At 40.9% G+C, this 20610-nt stretch overlaps 1 protein-coding gene across 1 annotated transcript; it reads left to right on the top strand.

Moving 5' to 3' along the window:
• Positions 1–6517: 6517 nt before the first annotated feature.
• Positions 6518–20230, top strand: LOC125892266 (uncharacterized). The gene is made up of 8 exons (XM_049582181.1): positions 6518–6635; positions 9200–9535; positions 10359–10679; positions 12443–12577; positions 13839–13934; positions 14190–14209; positions 14293–14451; positions 18475–20230. The coding sequence occupies exons 1-8, from the start codon at positions 6596–6598 to the stop codon at positions 18598–18600; spliced, it is 1233 nt and encodes a 410-aa protein (XP_049438138.1). The 5' UTR covers positions 6518–6595; the 3' UTR covers positions 18601–20230.
• The last annotated feature ends 380 nt before the right edge of the window (positions 20231–20610 follow it).

Below are 20610 nucleotides of genomic sequence, written 5' to 3' on the forward strand. Positions count from 1 at the left end.
GAGAGTCAGCACCTCTGAGGCCATGGTTCTCTGCTGGAAAACTGTGGGTTGCCCCCTCCCGGTTGGGAGAGAGTTTTTGCCCCCGATAGAGGTTTCCAGGGTATGCTCAACTGGCAGGAGGCCCGGGGCAGACCCAGAGTACGCTGGATGGATTATGTATTGCATTTGGCCTGGGAACGCCTCGGGATTCCCCAGGAGAAGCTGGAAAATGTTGAGGAGGAGAGGCACGCCTGAAATACTTTGCTCAGCCACCTGCCCCTGCGACCCGGCCCCAGATAGGCAGATGAAAATGGATGGATGGATGGATGAAATTACTTATGAACTGTGATGTACCTGTACCTGTTGTCGGTGCGGAGGGTGACGTGACCAGTGTTGAAAAAGGTTGAGTATTCCAGTTTGGTTTGGAAGTGGTTGGAGCTGTGAACAAAACCCAAAAAATAGTCCGAATCAATAGTTAAACAGAGAGTTTCTAGAGATAGATAGATAGATAGATAGATAGATAGACAGATTAGGTCTTAGGTCACAGAAACTGTTGATACCCTCTACATTAATTGTACTTTTTACTCCACTAAATTTATTTGACAGCTTAAGTTACTTTGAAAATTCTAATTACTAATGCAAAATAAAAATCAACTAATGAATGATAAATTATAGATTAAACAATATTTACTTTCACTCACATGAGCTGAACTTGTACTTCCGTTCTGATTTGCAGCTTCTTACTGTTGATAAATAGTGCTTGTAGAACGGTTGTATAAAAGCAATAACACATTCGAGGTCGTGCTGTGGTTCTGAATCTCAGCACGGCTGTGATTCGGTCATAGGCACAAGGCTATATTACAGCCTGCGGCCTCGTGCCTATGGCCGAATCACAGCCGTGCTGAGATTCAGAACAACAGCATTCCCACACACTTTGTTCTCAACACTTATCTGTTTAATGTGTTTAGCCTCATTTGTATTAGATATTTATTTTGCTATGCCAGTTTTATGTGTTGAATTGTTAACTTCATATTTGCTATTTACTTTGTTTTGTGTCAGCGTGATGGCACTCGGAAAATGTTTTTCTTTAAATGTGTCTCAATAGACCCATAAGGGGTGGGCTTCGTTGGAGCGGCCAGACACAAAAATGAACAATAATAAAGATAATAATTTGATAATAAACAATAATTGCTTAATTGTATACACTTTGCACAAACACATTATAAAGTCACAGGTTTAGAAATACAAATAATTGCTTAATAATTGCTTACTACAATTATTTGTAGTGTTTAAGAATTTATTGAAATTTAAACTAGATGTGTTTTTTTAGACTTGTATAAAATAGATAAATATATATTGGCTGATAACAACTTTACATTTAATTATATAATGTCTTAACTGTTTATCCACATGTACAGATCAGAGACTTTAAACTATTTATATATGTATTTAAAACTATAGACGATCTCAGATTGTAAGTGATTACAAGTATATTATACTGTTACTTAATTACTATAATTACTATAAATTACTATTACTGTTAACTTCATACCCATCTCAACAATTCAGGCACAATTCTAACCTGGTCTTATCTGACAGAAAGAGACTATGTGTCGTCCCTGGGTGAGTCGTTTTATTCTAAAATTGAAGTCAGTTGTGGTGTGCCCCAGGGGTCCATTCTGGGACCCACTCTGTTCAGTCTGTACACCTTGCCTCTGGGAAATATTATTGGTGAACATGAAATTGATTTCCACTCCTATGCTGATGATACTCAGATATATATCTTTTCAGATGATACCTGCCCAATTGAAAATTGCAATGCTGTATTTACCAAATTATTGCGTGGATGTCCCAAAACCACAAAACTGAGGTTCTAATCACTGGTACAAAAAGAAAAGTAATCTCATTTTAATACTCATTTACAAAAGCTGGCTCTGAACAGAAAGCATGAAGTAAACCTTGGTGTTATCTTTGACTGTGACCTGTGTTCCGAACCCAAAGTGAGAAACATCACCAAAAATGCATTTTTACATCTTAGAAACTTTGCCTGTGTGCAGCCTCTTTTATATTAAGCAGACTCTGAAAAAGTTTTGTCTCAAGCAGACTTCACTGCTGTAACATCTTGTTCTCAGGCCTCTCGAAGAAATCTTTAAACAAACGTCAGATGACACAAAATGCAGCACCGCGTCTACTCACCAAGACTTAACCTTTTATAGGCTCTTCATTCTCTTCCTGTTCATTGTAAAATTCATTTTAAAATGTTGCTTTTAGTTTTTAAATCTCTGTTTATCTGATATGTTGGTCAGATCCATTCCCCCCAGATCCCTAAGATCCTCCACCACTGGTCTATTAAATGTCCCCTAGAGTAGAGCGAAAAGGCATGATGATGCTGCGTTCAGTATCGTTGGCCCTCTTCTCTGGAACAACCTTCCAGAGGACGTCAGAGTCTCTGATTCAGTCGACATCTTCAAATGAAATCTTAAAACCTATCTCTTTAGACCTGCATTTTTGTAGCTTTTATTTAACAATACATTTTTATTAAATGACAGGATAGTTTTGAGGTGTGGGGGGGTATGACATGCAGCGAGGGCCGTGACCCCTCGGTAAGGACACTGCCTTTGTACATGGGGTGCCCGCCCTACCTGCTGAGCTACTGGACACCTCCTTATTTGTATATTTTATATGTGTGAGTATGTGATTGTGTATTTGTATCTTATTTACTCTATTTTATACTGTCTTTTATCTGCATTTATTTATTGTATTATGTAATGCACTTTGAGTTGCACCTGCTGTATGAACTGTGCTGTTCAAACAAAGTTATTTTTCATGTTTATCCACCAGTTATATTTTATCTAACCACTCATTACTTGTCAGTTTACGGCTTTTGAATGCTAAACAGCAAATATTAATCTGTATTGTAATTATTCCTACGCTTCATAAAGATGATGCTAAATATGGAGAATATAGTGAATAAATCAGGTTTAATAACTTCATGTATGAATCTGGAGCTGAAGTTTTGCCTAAACCACACCTGTACCGTCCTGCATCAGACTTGGTCAGACGTGTGATGGTCACAGTCAGAATTCCTATTCCAGAAGATCCGTTGCTGTATGCAATGCTGTATCTGCCGTTCTGAGCTGTGACATCATCTGTTCTAATGAGAATATCCTCTCCTTTACATTCGTCCCTACAGAAGAACTTCATGTTTCCAGTCACAGTCAAGTGGCAACTAATCGAACTGGTTCCTCCTTCAGCTCCTGTGTAAATGTTGAGTTTGGCGCTGACGAGCCCAGTGTTCCCACCACACAGTGCTGCTGCTGGAAACATGGACATTAATGGTCAGTACTTTCTCTGAAATAGACTTACTGTGAAACAGACTGTAGATTAATGAAGGCTAATCCATCACTTCACAGAGAAGCAGAGATGATACAGAGTTGTTGGCACTGTTGTTGTACTAAAGTGGTTCTATGCCTCTGGGTAATATGCGTGTTGCTTTTTACAGCGTCCCTACTTTCTAATATCAAAAACATCACTGAGCATCAAGTAATTATGACACAAACTCACCTGATAAGAAGCAGAAGAAGACAACATGATGGATATTCATTCTGAATTTGATCCTGATGGCGAACTGTCTCTGTCACTTCACTCCTTCTGCTGTCGGTCCATCTGATCAGTCAAGAAGCCGAAGTTGCACAGTTTGATCTTTCCTTTCTCCCCGCCCTCTCTCATTCTGTGGGTTAAACAGCTCAGCACTTTGTTTGATGATGATGATGATACTGGTGATGATGATGATGATGATAAGCGGTAAACATCTTGAACTTGTAAGCACAGAGTTGCCATGATGAAGCTGCTGTGAAGCTCCTTTGACTCCATTTACAATAAAGCACTAAACATGAATCAAAAGAGATGTTGACACTTTTCATGCAGAAAAAAGAATGACGTCCTTGGTCATGAGACTTTTCTTTTAAGAGACTCTTAATGAGTGAGTTTGACGCTTGAATCTGCAGTAAGATGATTTCATCATTGTTAAATTTCACCAGCAAATATCACTCTCCAAGTTGTTACAGGCTTCTTCTTCTATGATGCATTTCCTCTTCCGGGTCAAAGCCCTGGGGGAAACTATGGAGCGTAATTGACTGAATACATAGAGGAGTAGTTCGACTCCCAGTCACATTATCTGTGAGTGTTAGTCAATTTGGTACGATTTCAGTCAGACTAACATGTTTATATGTATTTTAAAAGTCCGGTTTTAGTCAGACTAACACAAGAAATCAATTTTTCTCTAATGTTGTAAAGGTGTTGAGTGACGCTGGGCCTCAGACTGAAGAGCAGTGTTGGGCTCAATCTATCATAACTGAAACAACTGGAGACTGACAAACTGATATATGCACCTGATAACATTTTTAATAAATCGACATCATATTGGACAGGATGTGAATGTTTCTGCAACTTCCTACTGGAAACTGTGGTGAAACTGTGCAACTTCACCACAGCTTGTTATCATCGCCCCCTGCTGCAGCAGCCTGCTCTCGTCTACTTTCCAGACGAGGCACAGTTCATCTTGAACGAGCCTAATGTATTACCGGTCATGACTAAAGCATCATCAGTTTTAACTTTTTTGCCACAGTTTATCCTGTCCCAGCAGGTGTGTACAGGGCAAAGAGGGAATGACTCAAAATCAGAGAATAGAGGGGCGGTGGGGACAGTTCAGTGATTTATTCATTGAAGGAAAAGATACAAAAGCTCACAGGTAGCAAGTCCAAACTGTCCAGACAGAAGCTAAATAAAGTCCAGGGGACAGCAGGACAGATGGACAAACAGACAGGTATGAGGGCACAGGTATGTGGTCTGAATTGGGGTCAAGTTCTGGGGGCATGAAGCACATGTCAGTTTTGACAGTCTGAATGGAATTAAGCTGGTATGTAGTGAGAGGCTGATGAGGGAATGAGATGTAGGTGGGGAATGCTGGGTAACTGCAGAGCTGATGAGGGAAGTGGGAACAGGTGTGTAGGTGGGTGGGGCAGTCAGGTGATAGGAAAAAAGGTTTCCAGGCATGTCGTGGATGGATGTAAATGTCAGTGAAGGGACCTGAGGAATAAGGAATGAGGCTGGAGAGGAGGGATGGAGAGACAAATCATATTTGGCACCACACATTGGTAGCTTTGTACTGTGTGCTCTTTCTTTACCTGAGAGGCTTCACCTGTCACAGACAGCAGATGTGGCAGCAGGAGCAAGGAAAGGAATAGTGGGCAGTGAATGCAGGAGACTCCAGGTGTTGCATTGTTTCTTTCACAGTTTTGGGGGGTTGATAATGTAAAGAGTGCAGGCAGTGTGATTGCACTGGGGCCTGTAGAGAGAGCAGGCTCTTGCAAGTGAATTAGGCTCCCACACCCGCGATCGAACCAGGAGCCCTCTTGCTGTGAGGCGACAGTGCTAACCACCACAGCACAGTGCCGCCCTTTATGAAATAATAATAAACTTTATTTTTTATAGCACCTTTCACACAAGAAATGCAGCACAAAGTGCTTTTGAAATAGGAGCAGTATAAGCACTGAGTTAAAAAATTATAAATCATAAAATCAAGTACTATTTTAAAAGAGTTGCAGCAGCGTGAAGCGTAAACAGAAAGAGAGAACTGTATCGGGAAAGTCAGAGTGAGTTAAAGGCTATAAAGTGAACAGATACGTGTTTAGCTTTCTTTTAAAAACATTTAGTGAGCTAGCTTCCCTGATTAGGGACCCCAGTATGCAGAAATATTCCAATACAGTAGGTGAAAATACCACATCTATACTGCATGCAAAAAACCCTGCATACTATTTTTTTTTGCCAAAAACTGCATAGGATTAGCATAAAGTGGGCATATCTGTGAAGAAGAGACTCGCTGGTATCCATAGGACGCCTTTTTCATTCAGATATCCTGACGTGAGATGTCAAGGGCCACTTGTTTTTTCCTCACCAAAATTTGGTCTAACTTTGGAGCATTATTTGGACCCCATCTCGACAAGCTAGCATGGCACAGTTGGTAGCACTACCCCCAGATCTTCTAGTTTCATGTGTTGCCAGTAAAGTCAGGCGAGGACACTGGCATCTTAATCTTTTAAGTGCATCAGATAAACACGTACAGTTTTTATTCATCTGAACTCAGCCTTCGTCACCTTAAACCGGGGTCAGCCACCGCAGTGACGTACGCACCTGAGCAGGTTCAGTTCAGGGGATCAGATCAGACAGCCCAGCTACTGATCAGTCGGTGTGATAGAGTCCTGACAGGAACAAAAACACTGCAGACTGATACAGATAAAGTTACAAGTAACAAGTAATATCACTTATGTAAATGATTAAAAAGTCAGTACTTAGCACTGTGTGATGATACAATATTGCCACACAAAAACATTGCAATACTATGCTGTAATTCCCCCCCACCCCTTGTAATGAGTAGACGAGACAGTGTGAAAATCATTATAAATGTACAGGTAGGCTCAGACTCTGACTGATGGAAAGAGGAGGTGTGTGTGTGTTGTGTTTGGAGGAAGGACTCCATCATTTTAAGGAAGTAAGGAGTTCCTTGTTTACCACTGAAGAAGAAAAAGAAACAGCATTAAATTGTTTGAGTCTCAACATGAAAGTCCATCATGCTTTCATCTGCTTCTTCTTCCTCTGTGAGTACATTTCTGTCTCTCTTTTGGTATTGGTTTCTTTATTGAGCGTTTGTACATGTATGTTTGCTGAGGCACGGTGTGGGGACAGTACCTTTGGTAGAGAGGTGAAGCCTCACATGAACTTAGAATATGTTTTGACACAGAATGAGGGCTGTTGATTTCCATTTATTTTGGAGAGAAAACTCTAATAAGCGATCTGTATGTGGCCAGTAAACAGAGGAACAAAAAATATTTCAATGTACATTTGAGCATGTGAGTATGGTTTTAGGACTGGCTTAAAAAATGCTTTAAAATAGTGTATTATTAGTACGTTTAATATCCACACAAACTTTTTACTAAGAAAACAGCGAGCACAGTTATTACCAGTTTATTGACTAACTGAATATACAGCCAAGAACAACTTCATAAACAAGTTTTCTCTGTGCCAGCAGTCTGCAGCTATCATCATGTTTCTTCTTTATCTGTATTACATGCTTGTTTTTAGGTTTGTAACTAATAATCGATTCATTTGCAGATTATTTTCTTGATTCTCCCATTAGTATTTTTCCGCAATGAAATGTCAGAGAATTGCGAAAAATGGGTGTCAGGATTTACTGAAGCCCAAGATGATCTACTTCATCAGCATGTTTTATTCCCCCGTGAGTCCAAAACCCCAAAATGTTCAGCTCAGTATCAGAAAAGTTTTAAAACCAGACATTTGAGAGGCTGGAATCAGAAAATGTTTGGGGTCTTTGCTTGAATCACTGAAATGATGAATCGGTTGTGAATGTCGTTAAGTTTGTTAATCGTTGCCGCTCTCGTTTTACAAAATCACTAAATGCCATTTTCAGGACGACAGTTTATGTGTTCTGTCACTTCAACCTGACTGTTAATGGAGGTTGTTGTAGCTTCATAAATTCAAAATTACCTGCTGTGTGTCATTAAAAAAAGATCTGACACCCACAGACAAACAGAAACCTTTGAGTCATAGTCAAAATGAAGCTGCCGCGTTTTGAAACAGAGGTGTGGAAATAATGTGTTGCTGCAGTGCAGGTTCCCTAAACACTGTCACAGCAGAAAGGACAAAATAAAACTGCATAAAATGAAAAGTTTGGCTGAATTAAAATGGCTTCATATGGAATGAAATTATTTTTCATAAAATGCTGTTTACATGTTTATCCAACAACAAAAGCTGTAGACAGACAGAAGTTCAGTCAGTTCTTTGATCTGATAAATAAAGAAAGAGTGGAACAGAAGATGATGTTGAAAATCAGTCTGAGCTCGTGTGGTTTGTGGCTGAAATCTGGACTCTTTATGTGCAACATTTAAAATATGTCTCAACTCTACTTTTAGTTTAAGGTCCAACTTTATTATCAGTTGACAGTGAAATTTATTTTGTGCCCTCAGACACCTCTGCTCAAGTAATTTACCCACAAATCAGACAGTTTGTTTATTTCAGTATTTCATAGTGCTATGCTTACAAAATGCACTTTATTCGATCAAAGCACTTTATTCCATCGACGCACTTTAAAATAGCACTTTATGGCATTACTGCTAACTCTGCACTTTACTTCCATGTATAAATATATTGTTTGTCTGTTTGTGAACTATTTGTACTGTTTGTTTTAATTACTGTTTTTGTTTTTTCAATCATCTGTGACCTGCCAGGGGACAACGGATGTAAATTAGCAGTTCTGCTAACTCCGGCATATTTACAGATGTATTATACTGATGTTCATCAATATGCATTGTCCCTTCCAAATAAACACTTAAATAAATGAATAAAATGATCTATTTTTGTGTCTCTGAGAGTAAAGACTGTCCACTCTGATAGACGGTTCATTTGCTCTAAATAGCAAGGAATCAGTCACTTATTAGGGGTCCGCTCATAATTCCGACATCCCATTGTTCTGAAATCTCAATGTTTAGGCATCCCATTGTTCCGACCATATTAAACCCACTGTTACAAAGTCCCGTTGTTCCGAAATCTCATTTTTCATTGTTACAAAACAACTGTTTCACGGTTAAGGTCTGGTTAGGTTTAGGCACAAGAACTACTTGGTTAAGGTTAGGAAAAGATCATGGTTTGGGTTAAAATTATAACTTTCAACATCGTTTCTACTTCCTCAAAATAGGGCGACCGTTGTCCTCATGGCAACAGTAAACAACACGACAACACGGTCTCTTGCTGCTTGCTTTTTCAACTTTTTGCATTCAATCAATCAATCAATCAATCAATCAATCAATCAATTTTATTTATAAAGCCCAATATCACAAATCACAATTTGCCTCACAGGGCTTTACAGCATACGACATCCCTCTGTCCTTAGGACCCTCACAGCTGATCAGGAAAAACTCCCCCAAAAAACCCTTTAACGGGTAAAAACGGTAGAAACCTCAGGAAGAGCAACTGAGGAGGGATCCCTCTTCCAGGATGGACACTGATACTGATTGAACCTTTCCAGACCATGGCAATAACATAATGGAATTCTTATTTTAGGTGGGGTTCTCTTTTAATGTGCAGAAGAGAGTACTGTGATCATGAAGTAAAGGCACTAACTACTGATTGTCCATCTTTCCAACAGCTCTGCAGGATGGAAACACTGGTCTCATCAACGCCCAAATCATTGTCTATTCAGGAACTGAAGGAGAGGATCTAGCAGTTGATTGCGCTTTTCCTAATTTGGCCATCAGGAAGTTCTTCTGTAAGGAAGAATGTAAACAAGATGACATTCTCATTGAAACAGCTGCTTTCACTGGTCAGAAAGGCAGATACAGCATTAAAAGGAGGATAGAAGGAAGAACTGTACAATATTTTGTGACCATCTCACAGCTGACAAAGTCTGACTCAGGACGGTACAGGTGTGGTTGGACCAGATTTCCGTCATTGTACAACTATATTGAAATCATTGTTATAGATGGTGAGTTTCTACTAAAAGCCATGAAAGTGTGTGTGTGTGTGTGTGTGTGTGTGTGTTGTTAATGTTGACAGCCTCCAAAATATATTCAATTAGTTTTAAATATTTATCAATTATTTATTTTTCATAATTTACACTTGCAAACTGGTGGTTCTCTTTGAGTGTCAGAATCATTAATCAAACAGAATCAAGTCAGATTGTATGCAGATGATCAGATCATATATTGAATTGTTTGTGTGAAACTCTTACAGTCACAGACTGGTTGAACCGGACAGCTCCCAGTGTGACTGGGACTAAAATCAAAAACCGTAATTATTGTCATAAGACAATGTCATCTTAGGGTGCTTTCACACCTAACCTGTTTGGTTTAATCAAAGTGAACTCAGGTCTGTTTGTGTGGTTAGTACGGTTCGTCTGGGCAGGTGTGAAAGCTGTTGATCTCAAGGTGCTTTCACACCTGCCCTGTTTAGTTTGGTTCAGTCGGACTCAAGTTCATTTGCCCCCTCAGTGCGGTTTGTTTGGGCAGGTGTGAACACAGCTGCTGCACAAACTTCTGTCAGTCACCAGAATTTGATTTCCCCATGTGGGTCCTGATGGTGCAGGCTGACAAACGCCAAAACTGTCCAATCAACCAGTCACCTGTCAGACAGTAGAACTTCCTGTTTCCTCCTCTTGATTTGTTTGCAAAGGTCAGTGTGAACAGGAACCAAATCAAAACTTAAATACAACAATCATTTTTCCTTCTGGTTTGACCAAATGAACTGAACTACAGGTGTGACAGCATCCTGAGATTAGAGATAATAACCACTGCTCATCTTGTTAACAGCACTGCTGACTGGAGATTCTTCTGAAGAACAAACCCTCCATACAAGAACTGGAGGAAATATTGTTGTGGAATGTTCCTTCCCTCGCTCTGGAAACAGGAAGTACTTCTGCAAGGAAGAATGTAAAAAAGAAGACGTTCTTGTTGAAACAACTGATTTTGAAGCTGAGAAAGACAGATACAGCATCAGATATGTAGAAGGATTTTCATCAGGAGGATTTCTGTATGTGAACATCAGTCAGCTGACCAAGTCTGACTCAGGACGATATGTGTGCGGTCTGGACAAATCTCAACGTCGATGGTTTAGGATCAGTGTCACAGATGGTGAGTTTCCATTTGAGCAGAGATGCACAGTATTTCAATTAAATGTATTTTAAATATGCATTTAATTACTCTGCTTCTCTTTCTCTTCTACTATTTTGTACGGTATCATACTCTGCCGTCATGGTGCTGTTTGAGATCTCAAAAACGTACGTACCTCACTGCACTTGTATGTTTATCGCTCTTGTAAAAGGCATCTGCTAAAAACAAGTGGCAGCCTCTGAGGCTGAAAAATGAAGCCAGTGTAGGAGTGCCAAAACTTGCAGCTCATTGAATGACCACTTGAGGATGGCTCCAAAACAGAGTCAATCCTCATAGACCTTCATGTTAAAATGCCCAGCTTTACAGCAGAAATAAACAAGTTTACAGCCTGGTACAAAAACTGTTTTGGTCTCTATGGTGAATTTGCATAATTAATTAATACCCATGCATAATTGGGGGTGGGGCAGCTTGAGTGACAGGCTGTCTGTGAAGCGCCGCAGCAGTCTGTGAGTCAGATCCACCCTCTCTTCCAAATATGGTCACCTCTGCCTGTGGATATTCTCATTTATCCAGGTCATAGTTATCTCAAGGCGATTGAATCAAATGCAACTGGACTTAGTTTTGTCTTAGAAGACGTTTCTCCTCTTATCCAAGAGGCTTCATCAGTTCATGCTTGTCTGACTAGGCTGGAACTAGTCTGACAAACTGGTGTGGAAAAACCCAGGTATTTAACCTCTGAGGAGGTGGTCGTTGGAGTCGTTAGAGTCACATGAGGCCATTTGTGAATGACCAACAATGGTACAGCAGGAGTTTCAACGACCATCATTGACACACCATTGGAGCACTAACGAACCAATGACATCATTGGCCTTGTGAAGACCTCCTCAGAGGTTAAATACCTGGGTTTTTCCACACCAGTTTGTCAGACCAGTTCCAGCCTAGTCAGACAAGCATGAACTGATGAAGCCTCTTGGATAAGAGGAGAAACGTGTTCTAAGACAAAACTAAGTCCAGCTGCGTTCAATTCAGTTTTCTTGAGATGATCACCTCTGGCTCCAAAATAAACAAGATGGCGATGGCCGACCAAACTTGAGGCTTCAAAACAGCAGCCCACAAATCAATGGGTGATGTCATGGTAGCTATGTCCATCACTATTTACAGTGTTTGGCTAAAAACCTAGTCTTAAGCCCCATTTGCACCAAACCCTTTCAGTCCAGCACCTTTGGAACCAGCAGTAAGCCTTCAGACATGGTACCTAGACCCTCGGTCTGTTCAGACAGTCCTCTTAAATGTGAGCATGGTTGTTGTCACTCACTGCTCCGTCCAGCACTCGCTGTATTTCCTCATCAGCGGTGACACAGATGGAAGTCTGCACCTGGTTTATCGTCCACAGAACGAGGCTGCACGCCCACATTTTCACAACAAAATAGAACAGGCTGCAGTGAGAGTCTCTCTCCATGGGATATTTAAAAATAGCAGCTTTGTGCATTTAGTCCTTCTCAGGCAAGCTCAGGGGTTTAGTGTTGCTGTAGCTCACAGGAAGTGAGGATTAGAATATATGCAGCTCACATAATTTGGTCCAAATTAATCTATATTTTTAAACACTTGAAGATCCACTCATTACTAAAAGTGTGTGTCATATAAAAACTAAACTGATAGTCAAAGTTGTTGAGGTGAAATTTAAGGTGTGCTGATGGATTCACTCACGCTTTGTATAACATTAGTAACAGACACACAGGAGAATCTCATTTCTCTTTGTGTTTGCAACTTTTTGTTGTTCACAGCCCCGACCACTTCTACACCGGACCTGAATTTACCTGTGTTTTCATCGGCAGTCCCATCAACCTTCACACCAACAACACAGAATTTAAGTTCCAGTTCAGAAGACTTCACAACTAAGTACACTGGGACAACTAGAGGTACACGTATAGGCTTGGGCGGGATCACAGTATAACAGTATAGAGCGTCATAATGTGAAAGCCACGCCCCCAAAGGGGAAATGAGGCCCGCTTTCCTGTCCACTTCATCGCTGGTTCGCTGTCATTCTGCCTCCACAGCCGCACCTTCAAGTCTCCACATCTGAATTGCTAGCTAGCTAGCTGAAATTATTAGCTATAGCGAGCTAAAATTAGCTAATAATAAGATGGTAAAGGATTATTTTAGCACGCTATGCCTCCCAGAGAGACAACGTATATTGATAAGCTTAATATTGCCGGTCTACCTCGGTGTCCCTTCTCCTTACCTTGCTCGTCTTGGAACAAACATTATGTGGAGATTCTTTTCTAAGAAGATGAGTATTTGGGCATGCTCAGCCGTCAGCCTGCTCCTGCTACTGGCACACGGTGTTGTTTTGAGACATGCCTCTACATGCTGGCAGACTGATAGAAGTGCTAGAGCGGACCACTGGAATGGACTGCTTGAATCGCGGAGCGCTGGGCACAATTATAACCGAAGCTGCATTCATACTGTCAATGCTTTAGCTTAACATACATAAATACAGTTAACTGTTACTCTAACAAATATATTTGGCCGTGTAGCCCACCACACAGCAACTTTTCAGCATTTGGACTTAGGGAAAACTCAACAGGCTGGAAACGGAGGGGGAAGTGTGAGGGGAAAGCGGGCCTTGTTTCCCCTCTGGGGGCGTGGCTTTCAGATTATGACGCGTTGCGCTCTGTCTCTATACCAGGGTATTAAGTAATCCCAGCTCCCTGTCTCTATAAGGTCATTTCTGTAATGTTGTCAGACATTTATAATAACATTTGGAGCGTTTAAGTTAACGTACAGCTCTGCCTTTTAGTTTATACCATGTTTCAGGGGACGTATCCCTGTCTCTGTATTTTGTTTTGATCACAGTCTGTTTTTTATAAAAGTGCTTATGACACTTGTGGCCAAATGTGTCAAATGTGGCTTTGACTTGCGGCTGAACATGTCTGAACATGTCTGAACAGAAAATACAGAAATATATATATGTCTGAATCACTGAGGAAATGAAACGGCATGTCTGGCTCTGTCAGAGGAAGGAGATGGAGAGAAACTCAGGGTTTGTTGAAGAAAACCTGCCAACGAGCAGGTCCGGTTCACAGAGTCAGTTACCATAGTTACTGACCCAGAGTTTAAGTATCTGTCAGTGTCAGTGTGAAACAAACTTGTTCTCTTGTTCTCTTCAAACGACTACAGATGTGCTGCTGTACGTGGGTCTGACTCTGCTCGTCATGGTGATAATATCACTGTCTGTGCTGATAATTTACAGGAAGAGGACCTCTAAGGCCAAAGGTGAGGCAACAGGAAACACACACACACACACACACACACACACAGGCCACATCACTGCAACTTCCCATTTCTCACAGAAGGTTAAAAGGTTTTATTTAGAATTAACTTTTGATACAGAACCACCATGTAGAGTTTATTTACGTGCACAAAATGCCAGAATCTGTTTATGTGTTTATGTGTAATGTTTCCATCAGACTATAGCAGGTGTTTCATCAGTGTTGTGTCATTTTCTAAACTCGCTGTTGTGTTTTTCAGACACTCCTGTGGAAACAGAGGTGAGATTGAGCAAATCTGAGCATCACCAGTGTTTGTGAAACCAGCTGATATTGATTTAAACCAAACCCCTCCCTTCCTGTAGACCAACCAAGTGTATGAGAACTTCAGAGAGGACAGACGGAGCAGATCTCCTCCTGTGGACAGCTCATCAATTCACACTTACGCCGTGTATAGCAAACCAAAGAGAGCTGGAACCAACGATGACTTCAGCACTGTCGCTGCAGCTCGTTCTCAAAATACAGTAAGGAAAACAGGTCCTATTATTTGAGCTGTGAGCTCAGAAAACCTTAGGCTGTGTCAACCCGACCCCTTTCACAGGCTGTTAGTTTGAACAATGTTTGACTCAAATATCTTAAAAGTCTAAATGTGAAAAATCACCCAACCAAAGGATGGATGATGATGTTTATTAGTTTGTGACATCAGAGACAAACAAGCAGCTGGCCTTGTGGCAGCTCTGTAACAAACAATCAACTGCAATTTAAGAAAGCACATGCACGCAGACACAAAACAAGCAAGTGAAGAAACATCTTCTCTATAACACAACATATAGAGAAAATGCAACAACACGACAGAAAGAGTTTCCAGGGGACACTAAAAGGTGATGCACACAGCAGGAACACACTTGGTTTGTAGAAATTATTTAAGTCGGCTGTCAGTGAAGTGGAAGACTGACCTAAAATGTTTTTTAATATTGTGCTCACATGATTTAGACATCAATTCAATTCAGTTTTATTTATAAAGCCCAATATTACAAATCACAATTTACACAGTTACTGATTCTTGCTATTACAATGTAAAATAAGCCAATAAACATTATATATAGGTCATTTCCATCACTTTTAGTTTCCCCTGGAAACAGTTTTTCTTGTGTTTTGAGCAGTGTTGCAGGGCGTTACAGGCTCAAGGTGCGGACACACCAAACCGACATCAAAGAACTAGCGGCGACGAAAGTCAACTGTTGCGTCGTCTACGTCGCCTCACGTCGCCCTGTGTCAGTTGCATTTGAACACACTACACGGACTACATCCGACGGCCAAGTAGCACGTACGCTCTGCGCCTGGGTGAGAGAGAGCGGAGTGAGAGAGTGGTACATCCTGTCAGCCGAGGGGTTTCCTATCTGTGCAGCCGAGCACCGCAGCACCTCCACGGACTATTACATCCAGACGGTCCCGGTGTTTCCTCCGCAGGCTCCACTTCACTCAGCTGCCTGATAAACCCGCTGCTTCTTCCCACTTTAACCTGAATGAGGCTAACTGTAGGCTCGTATCGTTGTGTTTCCATTCACATCTCCTACAGCTGCAGAGCAACACCGACACACACTCCTGTTCTTATACATAACTCTCTCTGTGGTGCTGCTGTAGCTGACCGGCACACCAGGAACTGGCAGGTGTGTCTTTCAGCTCTGGTGTGTTAATTTGCGCTCGTCATAGTGACTGGACCACACTCCATTCTGTTTGTTAACCTCAATATTTGTTTACGGTGTTTCATATGGTACACCAAAACAATACCTCATAATTATCAGACGTTGATCCTCTGCCTGACCCTCCCTGTGTCCAAGGAGAGTCATTTATTTTAAAAGGTCTAGGCTGTTTAATTGTTCTATATCATCACACTGTTATTAATGTAAGCATCGGATTTTAATATGAAGTGGTAATCACTGTATATGAATGCATGAATGGGTCAGACCTGTGCTCCAGCAGAGAACCTTCATTAGGCTGTACAGTATCGCCCCCACATGATTTAATTATGAACTTCAACAAACATGAGCTTCTGTGCTTTGATTACGTGCTGTGAAACTAGAAAAGCACTCAGAGAGTGCAGACTTCCGCCAAGTAGGTGATATTCCCTCCCCCTCTGCATCAGATTTTGCAGCCTGCATCACAATTAGCTTATTTGCATCACTATCATGATTAGGTTATATATGCCGTCACCATGGAGACACTGTGGTGTGTTTATTTCGTTTTTATTTTGTACCAACACAGAATATAATAGGTTTTTTTGTATTTTTCACTTTCTTTTCTTCCAACACACAACATAAACTTCAACTTTAGAATTACAACAATATTTAGCAAGTAGAACAAGGCGTGTTTTCCGGCCACCAGATGGCGCTATTTTCACCGTCTCATTGGACATTGGAATTGCTGCTGAGGCTGTCAGACGATCATTTTATCCACTTTGCTTCAACCGATCACCACCAAAATTTTATCATCTCTTCCTTGTCCCTTATCCACCTTTCCTGAAAATTTCATCAAAATCCGTTCATAACTTTTTGAGTTATTTTGCAGACAAACAGACAAACAGACCAACGGCAGCTAAAACATAACCTCCAGAGGTAATAACACAGCCCTCTTCTGTTTTATAATACCCCGTCTTACTTCTGAGGTCATTTTGATGAAAGTGACACAAAGGTAGTGTAATCAGTGAAGCACTGCTCCGTAACTACACTCCACTGAAATCATATTTTCTGATTTTATGTGACAAATAAATTGATTGATTGACAGACAGTAATGTGAAGGTAACTAGTAACTTGTAACTTGCCCAACACTGACTTTGATCTTCTTTATTTGCAGTGCTTTTCCAAAAGCTTTGTGTGTGTTGTCACGTTGGTGAGGATGTTTATTCCATTGTTTGTGTTGTGTTTGTGTACTGTTCAGAGAAGTTTGTCAAAGCTTTGTCTTGGTTAGGTTTTGCAGGGTACATACGGTCATGGAAAATTTAATCATATTTTCCAGGGCTACAGCTGCAAAATGCTGAAAAGTAAAATTGCACCTCTACAATGTTTGAAAGTGCTTGAATGTGAATTTGGAAAAGGTGTTGGAACCCTGGAGTTGGTGCTAAATGAAAGTTCACCCAGATCATCAAAACATGCCAGGAAACAGAGATGATGTGCGGCAGAAGCGTCCGTTACCACATTCAGGGGCGGACTGGGACACAAGTTCAGCCTGGGACATTCAGGCGCACCGGCCCACACACTTCTACCTATAATCCTCTATATGCTTGTACACACTACACAAACGCTGTCCTCAGAATCAACTGCATCAGAAAATCAGCAGTTATTGTTTAATTCCAGACTATAAAATAAATGTAATAATGAATTGGCCACAAATGGCAATGTGCTTGTTATTTACCTTTAAATAGGAGCATATGACTCTATCCTAATGCATCTCATTTTATGCACAATATAACTGTCTGCCCTGCCCAGCCCAGTTTACATCTCCATGGCTCACAGCCATGAACTAAGGAGGTATAAATTGGGCAATAGGCCCTATAGTCAACTTTTAGTCAACTTATTACTGCAACAAAAATAATTCCACTTAGTACTACTAAAAAGGTTTTCCTCTGGCTAAAATGTCATGTATAGTAGGCTGTGCCTTCACATTGCACCTGTCATGTTTCTGGTCTCATCCTCCTCCTCATCACGACTGGGGTTAGTCTGTCCCTCAGCTTCATGGTCCTTGGGACTGGGAGCACCACCTCACGTTAATCCATGATGCATCCACAGGAAAAAAGCAAGCACATATTTTCTTTTAGTACAGGTTTAAATTATAATGACTTAATGCAATACCTAGTAGGCTAGATGGCCTCTTGAACCGGACACCTAGAAGAAATATGCAATTTGCCAAAGCCAACCTTCCACATTACACACGAACGTTAGCTGACGTTTATACACCTGCTATAATGGCACTGTCAGCTCCACCGCACCACCCTTTCTTTTTTTTTTATCGGCTTTATCGATGTTTCTTTCTCCTTTCTCAGTAGCTAGCAACGGTCAAACTAGCCTGGTCTGCCATGAGTAATGACTGATGACTGCGGCTGAGCCAGTCAGATTTCAAGAAAAACAAGGGCCTCTTTCGTATTGGTGGAGGCTGCTCTTTGTATCAAAACATAAGATTGACACCTACGTTCCCTCTGAACATCTCACAGCAAACAAACAACATGGGAGGGATGCACATTGCAGCACTGACAGCTAGCAACTAGCTTGATATTCACTAGTCTTTTTTTTTTTTTCTTTTTCACCACCGGCCCACTTGGTGACCAACCCATTTGGATTCCTCCCGAACGTCCCGATGGCCAGTCCGCCATTGACCACATTGATCATAAGTGACCTGCAGATGTGTTTTTATTATGATCATAAAACTGTAGCAGAGACACACAAGTGACAAAGCTGTAGTGCAGCAGGAACACAGCTGCATCTGACAGGCACTACATGTGAGAATCAAACAGTCCTTCGACACTTTGACCTCTTCTTGTTTTCTTTTTCCAGGCTGACGATGATTCCAGTAGACTCACATATTCAGAGTTGAATTTTTCCAACCAGGCCGTCGGCTCATCCAGCAGCGCCCTCCGTGGTGACAGCAGTACCGTAATCTACTCAGTTCCTCGGGTGTAAACAAGCTCTGAAGCCAGCCGTGCTGAAGATCATCTGTCAGTGTATTCCACTGCTCCAACGCTGCCGCATTTCTTTTACTAATTCAATGTTTTATGGAGTTCATTTTATAATAAGTTATTGCAACGTTATTAAAGTATCATAACCACAGTAAGTTATTTAGGGTTAGACAGAGTTTGTAACGTTTTACAAGCTTATTTTTAGTTGACCTAAATTAATCTACGTTCATACATTGTCAAATAAACTCTATGGTTGGGCTGCATGATTAATCAATTCTTACATCTTTGCAATCTCATCTCTAACTGACGACAATTCACTCGCTCCTATTTCCCTGTGCATTCATGATATCATTCATAATATGCATTCAAATACTGATGTTTGTCATTCGGAGCGAACCAACAACTCAAAGTGTCGGTATTTGACAACCTGAGAATAAGACTCAACAATCAGCTACCTTTGTCCAGAGCTGCACCTTAAAAACAGCCTCAGAGGATCAGCGCATGATTAAGATCTGAACACAAGCTGTACTAACAGAGCCCTCACTCTGCATTAGAAAGGGACGCACTTAAAACAGCCAGAGAGCCAATAGAACAATGGCGAAGCATCAGGGGAAGAAAACTCAGAATTTGTCCAAAAAACCCCAAAATCCTATTAAGTATGTTTGATTGATAAAAATCATTAAAAAATGACATAATGCAGACAGAGAATCATGTTAAAAGTTCCTAAAAAGGAAAACTCATGTCAAACCTGTTTTACACTGCCTGTTGTGGTGGGAATATCACGCAATTATTCCGCCTCTCTGTGCTGTGTGTTTGGTGCAATCACAGAATGGGAGGTCATCATTGTCTCCCCTCTGAGCCGGGAGCTGAGGTAGTAACAGCGCTGAAATGATGTCTGTATAAACGGGATGGGATCATGGTAGACACAGGTGTGATGTTTTGTTTTGTGTGAGAACCACTGTGGGAGATTTTAAAAGTAGCTGTTAGCAGTTAGCAGCTAACTCAAAGAAGAACAATGAGGTCCAGGAGCTCCTTATCCTCCGAGCCCCGAGCAGAGGACGGGATCAGCAGCCATATAACAGGGACAGTATATCATTGTTGCCATGTTATGTCATTGTTATTGTTTTTAATAACAATGAACTGACTGAATGTTATATGCCACACTAGAGGTCGACACTTTTGATTGCATGATGCTGGGATGCCATCTATAATCACACCCTGAAGCTGCATGATGCTGCGGTCAGTTAGCTCTGTGCTCATTTCACACAAACTTCCTGCAGTTAGTGTGTTAACTGTTGGGGTTAATTGTACAGTTTATCAGTTGTTCCGTTCTGTGATTGTTATGCATTGAATGTAACATAAAATATCTATAGATCACATCCCTTAGTGAGGCGTCATCAGTTTACTAATGATAGAAAAGAGGTCCCTTAAAGCAAAAGGTTGGGAACCACTGCTTTAGTATAGTGCCTACCATTAACCTGTCTGAGTTGGGGTGTTGTATATATTTGGATTTGCACCTTATTGCTAATGTTGTTTTTTAAATAGTATTTTATATTTGCACTCTAAACTGTATATGTGCACTTTTTTTCTACCTTGCATTGCAACTGCTGCAAAACAATTTCCCCTCAAGATTAATAAAGTTCTTATCTTGGAGAAAATATTTTGTAATCTTCTTTTGCATTCTTGGCTTGAAACATCAGATGATACTGGACTGAATATCAAAAAGATTTGTCAAAGAGATCCATGTCTGATAATTAAACCACTTTAACGTAAGCCAGTTACAGTTTCAGTGTGGAACCACCACACACACACCTGCAGGTGATGGAGAGAGGAGGAGGCAGAGCTGGGTTGTGTTCAGAGGAGGGACTCCATCATTTAGAGAAGTGAGAAGTTCCTGGTTTGTCAGTGAAGAAGAGAGTGAGACAGCGTTAAACCATCAGTGCCTCAAGATGAAACTCCGTCACACTTTGATCTGCTTCTTTTTCCTCTGTGAGTACAGTCATTTACTGTTACC

The sequence above is a fragment of the Epinephelus fuscoguttatus genome, linkage group LG7 (genome assembly GCF_011397635.1).
Source record: "Epinephelus fuscoguttatus linkage group LG7, E.fuscoguttatus.final_Chr_v1".
Lineage (NCBI taxonomy): Eukaryota > Metazoa > Chordata > Actinopteri > Perciformes > Serranidae > Epinephelus > Epinephelus fuscoguttatus.